The sequence below is a fragment of the Tenrec ecaudatus genome, chromosome 15 (genome assembly GCF_050624435.1).
Source record: "Tenrec ecaudatus isolate mTenEca1 chromosome 15, mTenEca1.hap1, whole genome shotgun sequence".
NCBI classification, from domain to species: Eukaryota; Metazoa; Chordata; class Mammalia; order Afrosoricida; family Tenrecidae; genus Tenrec; species Tenrec ecaudatus.
This window is the reverse complement of record NC_134544.1, coordinates 55,645,909-55,659,475: the sequence shown is the minus strand read 5'-3', so window position 1 is coordinate 55,659,475 and position 13,567 is coordinate 55,645,909. Positions and strand designations below refer to the sequence as shown.

General features: G+C 36.0%; 1 protein-coding gene across 2 annotated transcripts in view; it reads right to left on the bottom strand.

Annotated features, from left to right (window-relative positions):
• Positions 1 to 515: 515 nt before the first annotated feature.
• The window catches only part of ESCO1 (establishment of sister chromatid cohesion N-acetyltransferase 1), a 62,560-nt gene continuing 49,508 nt past the window's right edge, over positions 516 to 13,567 (bottom strand). The window contains exons 10-12 of one of the 2 annotated variants that reach the window (XM_075533275.1): positions 8,524 to 8,667; positions 7,294 to 7,481; positions 516 to 3,593 (exon numbers count right to left, since the gene is read on the bottom strand). In XM_075533275.1, coding sequence (XP_075389390.1) covers positions 3,446 to 3,593; positions 7,294 to 7,481; positions 8,524 to 8,667 — 480 coding nt within the window. In that variant the 3' untranslated portion in view covers positions 516 to 3,445. Of the gene's footprint in view, positions 3,594 to 7,293; positions 7,482 to 8,523; positions 8,668 to 13,567 lie in introns of those variants that run through there. The other variant, XR_012780136.1, reaches the window with a different exon arrangement.

Below are 13,567 nucleotides of genomic sequence, written 5' to 3'. Positions count from 1 at the left end.
TTTCTGCAAACTTTTTGACGTCTCATATTTTATAAGTGTGTGATGGCAAATAGAGACTGCCACTTACTCCTTATGTATTCCAAAGCAGCTGTCTTAGACTGATTACTGTACCTTCCTGTCCAAAGGATCGAGGCCTACAGCAACCTCTGGGAACAAATGTCTCTCAAGTCTCTCCATTGTGGAAAGTGGTTCCACTGGGTCCAGAAGAAGACCCCCACAAGGAAAACCAAAAACCAACTGTCATCAAGTTGATTCCAACACATACGACCCCTGTACATAATAAAATCACAGCTTCGTTAAGAAAAACGACCATTAAAGAGAATTCCAAGCAAAGCCTCTGAGGGAAAAAACCTTTCATACAAGAAATCTATGTCAAGTGCTAAAAATTTACTTCAGTGACTGACAAGAGATGCAAAGATAGGTAACAGCAATGAGTCGTTTTCTGACCACACCTTCATTCTATAGTTTAATATGTGATTTTAGAGGACAAAAATTTATTCCAAAAGATGGCAGAAATAAATGCATTCTAAAAAAATAGTTTGGTGTAGTTCTATCAAAATGTAGAACTTGGTCTTTGGTTGCTCCAGTGGAGTTGCTTCTGCCTTAGAACCATTTCTGAGCAGGTCTTAAATTCAGGGGGATATCTTCAAATCCACAAGGTCCAAAGAAGAGAGCAAATTCTTTCCCAAAGAATTGCACTTTCTACTTCAGAAGAGTGTATAAACATTTTGCAAAGTTGGCAATTAAGGTAAAGTAGGCACAAAATTCAAAGTGTTAAAAAGGTAGCAGGAAAGAAAAGTGTATCTTACAGTAAGACTTTCATGGGCGAGGTGACTCTTTTGTAAGGTAGCTGATGCTGAAAAAGGCAAATCAAGGAAGATGATTTGGCGTCAAGAGGAATTCTCTTTAGGACCTCAATGACAGGCACTGGGATCATGTCATTATCTTTAGGGCCAGTGGTAGTTGCGATACCAGATGGTCTCATTTTTGAACTATGGTCCAAAGACTCACTTTGGTCCCACCTGGAAGTGTAGGTCCACAAATTAATTTTTATTGGGGTTGAGGAAGGGAGGAATAAGATTTATTGTAAGACAGAATTTTCCTTTTTTGCTGCTAGAAACCCCAAGAGCCCTGACAATGGTTGTGTGTCTGTAAACCTCACCTGAGGAATCAGCTCAGCAACCTTCAGGGGAACAGAGCTGGGCCAGAATACCACCGTGCTCCTATCTGATGCGTAAGAGGTCATACGGAGGAAGAATGAAAGATTAAAATATCGCTACATGTTTGCCGTAGTCACTAACTTTCCTGTAAACAGCCAGGAGTCTGGAAGATACACCAAGTTCACCTTTGCCTATTATGAACTTACAAAATATTTTTATAATTATTGCAATATAAACTAAAACCTCGTTATGTCCATGCAGACAGGACCATCTATGTTTTAATCATCACTGAATTTATTGATTCCCCCATCAAATTGAATAATTCTTCTCTACATTATTTTATACCAGACACTTTAAAATAAATTGTTTGAGGACAGCTGACCAAAAAAATAGGTATCCTTATATAACAGCAATTAGATCAACCTCTTTGGAAATCTGACTGTGGCCATGCGCACTGTGGCTACTGTCCCTAACCACGCCACAGAAACTGCTCTTTCTAACTCCACTTGGAATCTCTTTAGTCTGCAATTGTGGATGGCAATGTTGATCGTTTTTTATTCTCCCCTTGGTTTCTACCACACTCTTACCATGTATCATGCCTTTCCAGTTACTCTTTTTGAGACTCTTTATTTTTCACAACTCTCTCCTATCCTTCCCACTACATACATTGCAAAGTAAATCTCTTAAAAACATTCAAGGAAATAAGCGCATCAATTTATTTGCTCAGTCCAAACTTCTCTTGAGCACTATACCAACATATCCAACTATGGACCAGATAAATAGAGGACCTTAGAAATTCTGCCAACACCTTAAATTCTTGACCAAACCTAGGCTCATATTTCTGCACCCAGACCGTCCTATCCCTTCTGTACTCCCACATCTGCTAAATTACCCAAAACATAACTCCCAACTATCCCCCACATTCTTTGTCATGAGCCATCTGATTCAATTATCAATTCCAGAAGGGGATCAGATGTTTATCGATCCTAATATTTTTCTATAAAAACTACGTAATTTAGCTGGTTTTTAATGGCGATAAAGTAATTGCATCTCATGAATATAAGTTAAACTATGCCATATGTAAGCATTTGTTTGAAAGATCAGAAAATTACGTTATTAAAATAATCGGAAGTAATTTTGTCAATCGGAGATTAAGTTCAGTTGAGCAGTTGCAGGTTTAATGATCCTTTGGCAAAATGGTGGAAAACAATCTTTTAAGAAACTAGTGTTGTAATCATATTTCAAGGGCTCAAAGCCAAAGGAACTCCCTGAAAATGCACAAATGACAATTTCCACACATCTTCCCAAATACATTTATCACGTAAAAAAGCTATCAAGTGTTTTTATTATTTTATTCTACATTATATACATATTGTAGAAGGCCACAGCAGTTTAACATATAAGCCCTTTAAAAGTAGAGGGCATTATGAAGGATAGACAAGTATCAAAATGAAGTCCAGTAACAAGGGTATATACTCAGTGCAGTATTTCTAAGGAATAACAGCAGATACCCAGTACTTTACATTTACCTTGCAAATATTCCAAAGGATTTTATAGACCTCTCTGGGGTTTGTTAATGGCCTAATGTGCCAAGTTGTAAGGGAGTTTTGTTTCTTTTTTTGTTTTTAAGTGCAACCAGAACAAAAGAAAAATGAATTCTAGAGGATACTTTGCTAATTCTAGTCTGAACTCTACCACTTCTACCCGCTACTAAGGAGAGAAAGGAGATAATAGTGTAAACTCAAAATTCTAAAATTTTGGAGCTTTTCTGTGAGGGTTCTGGCAAAGTATATTCCAAGTCTTTTCCACAAAAATATGGCACCCTCCTTACCTACATCTCAAAAATACTGGTTTCTGCTTTGTATAAATATCTTGAAACCTATAAACTGTTATCAGCAGATCAATATAAAAAATACAGTACCAAGCTACACTGGTATATTCCCCTGTTAAGAACTTCAAAATATACTTATCATTGAGACCATACAGTCCTTGCATTAGTTTTCAGTCCACTATGAACAATTTGCTGCATGTAAACATGTCTAAATAATTATAGATAAAATACATCAATCATAAACTTCTGTAAAAGATAATAAAATATCTTTTTTAAAAACAAAACAATAATAAGCTATAACTGCATTGTTTCCAATTTTATGAAAATGGAACAACCTAATGGTTGCTGCCAGTCCTGAGTTCATTGTAACAAAAATGGCCCTAGTTCCTGGTTAAGTCGGGAATAAGTCCATTCTTCAGTAGATGTCCTCTAGTATGGTAGGCAAGAATATGTTTTAGGTGCTATTCTGTCCATTAATAAAATTATATACCAGAAACTGTCCAGTGCCACAGTATTGTGTTGCAAATAGTTTTCCATCAGGAGTAGGATCTGAGAAAGCAATTTCTTCTTTACTCAAATATGAGCCATATATAAAGTTGCTCCTATTTTAAAAAGAAGGGAGAAAGGCAGAATAAGGCATATAAATATTTTCAATTGTAAACTGGGATAAATCTATGAAATAGTTTGACTAGAAAAACTTCTTAGGTAATGCTGTATGTTCTAAATTATTTAAAATAATCATGCATTTAAAGTTAATATATTGAGATAAATTTCTATTTTATAAAAACAAGCATTCATGATAAAAAGACAAGAAACAGAATTTTTTTCTACCTGACGAAGGCATCAATGAATATCAATGTTAATGGTGAAAAACTAACTATCTTCCCTTCACGTGAGGAACAAAGAAACTCTGGTGGTGGTGCTGGGTAAGCACCGGACTGCTAATCACAGCATCAGTGGCTCATATCCACCAGCTGCTCCACACGACAGAGATGAAATTATCTGCTCCCATAAAGATTTAGAACCTCAGAAGCCCTAATTAGGGCCACAATGAGTGGGACTTGATGGCAGTGAGTTTTGGAAGATCAGAAACAAGACAAGGATGCCTACTTTCATCACTTCTGTTCAATATTGTAATGAAGATCCAGCCAAGGGAATTTAAGGGAAAGTGAATAAATAATACCTAGCTTCAAAAGAAAGAAATAGAAAAATCTTTCTGCATATAACATGATCTGATATATAAAAAATACTGCAATAATCCCTTCCTAAAAAAATTTAGAATAAACAAGTCCAGGCCAAATTGAAGAATACAAGGTCAATATTCCAAAATCAACTGTATACGAAGAAAAACTTTTAAAATGAATTAATTAAAATTAAAACAATTCTACTTAAAATAGCATTCTAAAGAAAAATTAATTTAGGATACATTTAACGGCTGCAAAAAAATTCAAGTTGTGTACCCTGAAAACTACAAAAGATTGTATCGAGAAAAGAAATTCTAAAGAGGAATGGAAGATTATAGCTCAGAAGACCTAACATTGTTACTGTAATATTCTCCAAATTAATTTACAGCTAGCTTTTATCTCTGCGGTAATTAAAATGCTGACCCTAAAATTCATATCCAAACACAAGGGACACCATCAAATAGCCAAAAAATCTTGGGGAAAAAAGTTTGGGAACTCGTACCTCCTGACATCGAAACAACTTACAAAGCTACAATATTCAAGACAGTGTAGGGCCGGCAGACGAGTAGATCAATGGAACAGATCTTAGTCTTAACATAAACCCTCACATTTACAGTCAATTGATTATTTTTAGCAAAGTGCCGAGGATAATGAGTAACTGTTCTAGTTAGGTTTGTGTTAAGCTAGAGGCCACTGGCAGTTGAAGGCTCTCCCATAATACCATGTCAACAATGCCGTGATGGAATTAGCCGAGAGCAGACATTAGGGAGTGTGCAGCTTCTTTTCTCAGGTTAGTCCTGCTGCAATTGAAGCAAGTTTTCTTGGGCTATGGCTTCCAAAACAAACTCTCTGCCATAAAGCCAATTCCAACTCACAGTAGCCCTAAAGGACAGGGCAGAACTGCCCCAGCGGGTTTCTGAGACTGCAACTTTATACAGAGCTAGAAAGCCTCTTGTCTTGGCTTCAAACTCACACTTCATGATTGGAACTGAACTCACTACACCCCAAGGTTCAACTTTTAGCCAAATACCTTTAAAGGTAAGATGAACAAAGTGGTTCTGGTGGTATAGCAGGTTAGGTGTTAATCAGTTCAAACTCACCAGCGGCCCTGTGGGAGAAAACTGAGGCTATCTGAGCTAAGGAAGATTTATAGCCTCAAACTGGAAGAGGTAGTTTTACTCTGCCTTATCGGGTCACTATGAGTTGAAATAGGGGCCTTGGTGGTATAGTGGTTAAGCGTTGGACAGGTACCTGCAAGGTCAGCAAATTGAAACCTACAGCTACTCCATAGGAGAAAGACTGGGCTGTCTACTCCTATAAACAATTATACTCTCTGAAACTCACAGGGCAATTCTGCCCTTCTTAAAAGGTCACTATAAGTTGGCATAGACTTATTGGCACTAAATTAAACTTTTTAATGAGAAAATCACCTCCCAGGCAGTGGGCACAAGGTGTACAATAATACTGCAGAGGCCAGCATTATCATTCATTAGGGAATGTACACCAAAACCATAATTCTACTACCACGCAACAGTCACTAAACCAAAAAACAAACTCACTGCCATCTAGAATAGCTCAAATTAAAAACACCAAATAACAATCTGTTGCTAGTAGGAAGGAATATAAAGTGGTACAGCTGGTTTGGCAACTCCCCAACATGTTAAGCGGAGCTACCATAAGTTCCAGCAAGTGTAAGTAAACAGAGCTAGCATAAGATCCAGCGAGTATATTCCAATTTTAAGTATAAGCAAGAGAAATCATAGTATATTTCACAAAAATGTATCCTGGAATGTTCACAGCTTTACTGATAATATCCGAAATGGTATAAACCACACAAATGCCCATCAATTGATGAAGGGAAAAATAAATGTGATCAGTAGAATATCTTTAGACAATAAAAATAGATGGAGCACTATCACATGGATAATAGGGAAATCCATTCAAATAAAATGCAGATTACATTACTGGCTGACAGAAGCGTAGGGAAAGATAATCGATACGGAGTATCTTCAAATGTGATAGAACTACCCTAAATGAGACACTGATGCTGGTTGCTCAACTTTCTGTCCCCCAAAATAAAGATGAATTTTATCATATAGAAACAAAGACTTTATCAAGGATACAGGCTATTAGGAAAAACTTTTTTTTGGACACTAAGAGGAAGGTCTATAAAAGAAGGAGAAATACAGGAACCTCTGGGTGGTAATTTCATTATCATGCAGGGCAGTGTTTCCCACAATAGGCGATATGACCCCTTGGGGGGTGCTGCTGGTCAATCTAGACCGCTGCAAAAGCAGACACCTCTATATTGGATTATGGGCTATAGTACAGAAGTTGTTCGTTACCAGCGGAGTAATTATTTTTCTGAGAAGGAACACTAGGCCAAATAAGTTTGGGAGCCTATAACAAGAAGCAATACTTACACTTAATTGTTTTGTTTTTTAAAAAAAACTAGAACCACCTAAGTTTATAGGACTTAAAAGAGGAGCAATGTCCTTGTGTAGAATTTTTCAAGGCCCACTTCTTAAGGAGTCAAAAACATGGTAAAGAAAAAAGTGGTCAGTCCTGAGCCATTCTAGATCATTACACACTTATAAACTGAGAAGGATGGCGTACATTAAGGTTATTATAAAGCCTTAGCAACAATTATTTTTAAAAACCGTATCAACAAATAATAATAGGAATTCTATAAACCAACAAAATCAATATATGAGCCTAAAACTCTTATTTGACTGATTGCTTTTTCCATATGCTTTTATAGAACAAAAACTACTGTCTGGGCCTCCCTTTTATACCTTTGATAAACAAATGGTAAAAGAAAGAAAATGAGAGACTTAATTTACAAACAATATTCTTAGTAATATAAATTTCCCTAAGAGTTTAACTCCATATTGCTTTCCCTGTGTCTAAAATTCTCCAATATCAAATATATCTTAAAACAAGTATATTTTGGCTTAAAGGTTACAAATAATGAACACAGATCCAAAGCTGACAATCTTATGCAAAATAAGACATAAAGAGTATACATTTAAGATAAATTAAATGCCAATAGTTGTCCTGCAACTTTCCCTAAATTCTAATCTGCTGAAAATAATTTAAAGAATCACACTGAAATTACCTTAAACATTCAATCATGCGAGAAGCAATTTTCTTCCGCCGCATCATGCTGAATACCCATATCCGACTGATACCACAGATAGCAGGCTCTGGCAATGTTGAGCAGCACCAGGCTTTTTGCCTTTCAAATCTAACTTTCTCTTCTTCTGTTCCAGTAACTGGAAGTTTCTCTTCTATAACTCGATAGCCCTATAGGTGTCAAGATTGGAGGAAATGGTTTTAGATGAGAATGTCAATTAAGCAATTGTTTAGTACTAGCCTACGAAGGAGAGGACATGACAACTATCTTCTCAACAAAATACAAGGACCGCTTAGGCTTGCACTTTGGCTTTTAAGAAACAAACCTGAACGGACCTCTACACTGTGCTAATTCACTTACTAATTATGTGCCATCAGGGGAAGTTACTTAATTTCTCTAAGCTTTGGGTTCCTGGTGGATAACTTGATAATCCAGGGATAAGTACCATCTCAAGAGTTTTTGAGAAATTAACTAAAAGCACCTGGACATCACGTCTGGTCTGTAATCAGAACTGAATGTTCGTTTTGCACAAGGCAATTACTACATCTGGTACCTAAACAAAAAAACTAGGTGATATTTTGCAGAGGTCCTTTCTATAAAGGGCCAGATAGACTTTGCACCCACCTGGTCTCTTCTGAAACTACTCAACTTTATAGTGAGAATGCAGCCACAAGCAATTGGTAAACAAGTGGGTGTGGCTGTGACAATCCAACTTCCTTTATAAATTGGATGAATTTTACCATGGACTGTAGTTTGCCAACCTTTGATTTATTCCAGAGCTGGTAGAGCTTGAGCCAGAAATCACATTAGAAACCTGCCAAGCAAAGTTTAACCATACTTTTGATTCTATAGGAGTCCTGGTGTATAGTATTTTAATTGCTCGGGTAACAACTAAACGGTTGACAAGTCTACTTCTGAAAAGATTATAGCCTTTTGGAAATCCTATGAGGCAGTTCAACTATCATACAGGGGTGTTTAAAAATTGGAATTAACTTGATGGCAACGGGTTTGATTCTTCATCTACAGTTTTAAAAACTAGTTCCAATGTAAGATGTACTTTCACTAGTTAAAAGAACCATATACTAAAATTCCTGTTTTACACACTTCCATATATAAAATGTAGATAAACTGATCAGGCTATCTTATTCAAGATAACAGAGTACTTAGCAACCAACACCAAACTACTTATGCATACTCTTAAAAATCACTTACCCGCTGGATATGTTCTGCAATTAGGCAGCCAGCGACTCTTTTGTCATTGGAGATAAAGAGAAGTGTTTTAGTTCTGGAACAGCACATCAGTGGGGCCTGCTGGAAACCTAAATCCTTATCAACCATCTCTCTAATTTCATCAACCTGCCAAATAAAGAACAGTATTTTTTAATAATGAAAACATTGTATATGTGTGTTTGCGTGTATGTCATATACATTATGTACTACTACACTTGAGTACATTACCCCAAACAGAACCTATAGAGTTATTTTGAATAACCAACTGAGGGGTAATCAGTAGCTGTTTTGTTCTGAACTTTAGCCCTGTAGATGACTTTGCAAAATGGAGGAAGAAGTGATTTCATTCCCAGGTTTTCATTTAGTCTTTGAGTCGTAACAGACTCAATGGCAATGGGTCTCCCTTCACCACCACCCCGCCACCCCACCCCCACTTTGTAGCTTTTAGGCAGTGAGAGCGAAGTGACTACTCCAGAGAGATGACCTCAATGCGTCCCAGTAAATTAGAGAACCTCACTGAAAACAAGCCACGCTCCCCATCTAGGATAATTAGTATTCTCATCAGCAAAGTAAAAGTTACTAACATTTCTCTAGAAATTATTATCAACAAACCACTGGTAAACCGAACAAATGAATCAATGATAATGCAAGTAACACACATTAAAAATTAAATGGTCAATGTCACAAGAGAACCTACTGAAACAAAAGTGTTAGTTTCAGGAAGAAAAAAATGTTTTGGAACTGATTGTGGTAGCAATTGTACAATAGTGGTTGAGGTGATGGAACTATGAAATGTTATGATATCTGTAAACTCTCCCAATAAAAGGATTTTTAAAAAGTAGTAATAGGATACTAGTAAGGACTACACTCCAACAAACTTGAAAACCTAGAAGAAACCACTACCTACCTAAAATAACACATACTAAAGTAGAAAATTTGAGGTCCATGGTCCATAACAAAGAACTTGAAAAGATCATTAACAAAGAAAATTCTCAAAAAGAAAAAAGAAAATTCTCTCTCTCTGCCCAGTTTCACTGGCAAATTCTACCAACCATTCAGAGGTGACACTAGAACATAGAAAAAGATGGAACATGCCCACGCTCATTCTACAAAGCAAGCATAACTGATAAAGCCATGCAGACACCAATAAAAAAGAAAATTAGACATCTCTCATGAACATACACAAAAATGCTTGAGAAAATCCTAGACAATAGACTCAACAATATCTAAAAACAGCAAACAAACATCATGACCAAGTAAGATTCAGGCCAGGTATGCAAAGGGCCTATATTAGAAAAACAATCAATGTAACCCATTATGTAAATAAAATAAAGGAAGAGAACCATATATCAATTGATGCTGAAATGGATTTGTTAAAATCCAACACCCATTCCTGATTTTAAAATTTTTCAAAAAATTAGAATAGAAGGGTTGATACCTCAATATGGTTAAGGATATACACAAAACCAACAGCCACCATCCATGTCAAATGAAAGCATTCCCCTTGTGAACAAGATGTCCTTTGTCATCATTCCTATTCAATATTGTATTAGAAGTCCTAGCCCTGGAGCCACAGTGGTTATGAGTTAGGCTGCTGACTGCAAGCTCAGCAGTTTGAAACCACCAGTAGCCCCTTGAGAAAGACATGGCTTTCTAATTCCATAAAGAGTTAGTCTCAGAAATCCATAGGGGCAGTTCTGTCCTGCCCGATAGCATCACCATGAGTCACCTCTTTAACTCGGTGTCAGTGCCAAAGCACTAAGTCAAGTGAGAGAAATAAAAGGAATCCAAAATGGATAAAGAAGTAAAACTAACTATTTAAAGATGATATGGTCTTATACATAGACAACCCCAGAGATTCAAATAAAATAGCTACAAAACAAGGAGTTGGATTCTTCTAAACTAAGCAACGGGAACTTTTTAAAAAGTCACAAAAACAATGTCTTTTACAGCAGCCACAAAAAAGGGGAAGAAAAAAATGAAATACTTAGGAATAAACCTAACTAGAGACATAAAAGATATACACAAAGAAAGGTACAAGACACAAGTAATCATAAGAGACCTACATAAATGCAAAACCTATCATGCTCACGAATAAGACAACATTGTGAAAACATTCATGCCACCCTAAACAATCTCATATATAATGAGTTCCACATCCAGATATCACCATTCTTCAAAGCAATGAGAAAACTAATCATCAAGTTTATAAGGACAGAAAGAGAAGATAAATGGAACAAAATCAAGAATCCAGGCATAAATTTATTAACCAACAGTTGAACTTTAGCAAGGCATATCCATTAACTGGAAATGAGACAAATCTCTAGCAAAAATTTATCATAAAACTGGATATTCGTTTACAGAAAACAGGAATCAGAATCCCTATCTCACACCATGTACAAAGCTAACTCAAATGAACCAAAGCACTAAATATCAAACCTCATAACATGAATGTACCTGGAGAGTATGCGAAGTGAAATGTTCCCCCAAAAAAGAAATAGCCAATGACAAAGGGAGAAATATTTTATGAGACCACTATTATAAAGTCAAAAATAGTTTATATGCCATAAACCTTAAAACCATAAGTTTTTGTGGTTACCAGAAATGAGAGAGTAGATAATACGAGAGGAGAAGGAAACCATGGAGGAGGCAGCACAGTATGACCAATGGCAAAGGAAGTCACTGGGAGGTGCACAGGAGTGAAAGGTAACCCGGGTGAACACTACTATCCATGCCATCCTACAATAAGAGTCATAATAGCAACACCTGAAAGTACGTATGTAAGCATGCGAGTAGAAAAGATGTAACAAGGTGAATGAGATTATACACAAGAGTAAATAAAGGTTTGTCAGGGGTATTTCGCTATGTGCTTTGTATGAACTGTACAACTACACAAAGAGCTATATAGCATGAAGTTCTAAAAACTCTTAGTCACAAACTCATACCCAGGGGGAATAATTCACTGGGTTTGGGGATTTAGGGCCAGAGTCTCTGGGAACAGCTAGGTCAATTCACACAACATAGTCCCCACAAAGACAATGTCCTACATTCTACTTCAGTGAATAGTCACTGAGGGCTTCAAAGCATGCAAGTGGCCATCTAAGGTATTCCTATCTGTCCTCTCTATTTGAAACAAAGAAGAGGAAAGAAAAAGACTCACGGAAACAATTAGTCCAAAGGATTAACAGACCACATGAAGAACCACAGTCTCTACTACCCAGAGACCAGAAGATCTATTCTAGATAGTCCCATGCTACCATTACAAAACACCCTGTTCAAGATCACAACAGAGTCCTAGACAGATATGTGGGGGGAAATGTAGTAAAACAAAATTTTAAAATATTTTAAAAGCTTCATGATTAATAAATTTGTATGATAACGTCGGTTGTGTGCACAAAAAACTGTTTAAATAAATAAGACCAGACTTACATATCTGATAGATACCTATGCAACCCCCAAGCAGTACCCTTTGACACCCTGGAAGCTTAAAACTGAGCCTACTCTTAACTTTTAGGCAAACAATGGACATATTTATAAAGTGAACAATAACACCAAGGAGGAATATACTCCTAAGTACAGTCAGCCACATGAGAACAAAAGAGCAGCATTTGCCCAAAAACCAAGTTCAGAAGACAGGAAAACATAGGAAAGCTGGGGAAATGGAAATGGTGAATCCAAGGAGGAAGTGGAAAAGATGCTTTTACATTGAGGTGGTTGCAACTAAAGTCACCAAACAAGTTGTATATATATATATATATATATATATATATATATATATATATATATATATGTTCCTAAATGGAAAACTAATTAGTTTTCACCTGGACTACAATAAAATGTAAAAGAGGTTTACAAAGTGGCTAACAGCAAGAAAGTCGTGTTAATTTTTTAAACAACCATCTCTTGGCCAGACATGAAAAGCACTTTATAAATACGATTTCATTTAAATTCAACAACATCTCTTGTAGGTGTATGGTTTCTCCCCTTTTATCTATAGAAGAAATAAAATGCAAAGATTAGGTAACTTCCAATATCAAACATCTAAAAAAAAAATCAAGTAACAAGAATATGATCCATAATATTAATGTGTCATCAAACTGTGCTTCTTCTAGTTGTAACATTCTAGATTTGTGGTCGAAGTCAAATATAGGCTGCCGACTTTCGCTCAAACTCAAAAGTTTAAAAATGCAGATAATCCTTAGGAGGATTAAGTATTCATATCTCTGACATAATAGTTTATACAATTAAAATAAAATGGAAATCTCCCAATGCCTGAATCAGTATCCCACCATACAACTAATTCCTCTATCAGTTCCAAATGACTTACAATCCTTAGATTTTCATTTTTAATTTATATTATGGGTTACACCATTAATTATTGAATTATAGGATACTAAGATTTTGCCAAGAAACTAAAAGAAATTATCACTGAGGATTCTTAGAGAAAAGGCTGGCTGCTTCTTATGGAGATAGAGCAAAGTTCTCTCCTCAGTCATTTCTGCTGACTCTAAAAACTTTAATAACCAAATTTTCATCTAGTCAATCAATGAGCCAACACTGATTCAACATCTATTTGTGTGTGTGCGCGCGCGAACGCTAAAACAAATGTTTCAAATATGAGACGTGTGCTATTTGTAATTAGGCCCTTATTAGGGCAGCTGTCTATAGGCAGTGGCAAGAGTCTTCAAAAAGTTCCTGGGAAAACTCTATTATCTATGAATTCCATTTTTCCACAAATTTAAAAGTTTCCTTGTTCAGAGTGTCTGAAGTCAGGAACCACGGGATACATTTATGTTTTAAATAGAATGTTAACTACATTTTAAGTTAACATGAAATGCTTCTGAAAAAGGACCTATGCTTTTTGAAGAAAAACAATGAAATTATTTGTAATGAAATTATTTAAAAATAAGTTTAATATATAAAAAATGTAAACACTGCCTACAGTTCAACAACAAAGACAAAACCCAATTTTATAAAGGGGTTATACTTTAAAAGAACTTAGACTTTCCAAAGAAACTATACAAAT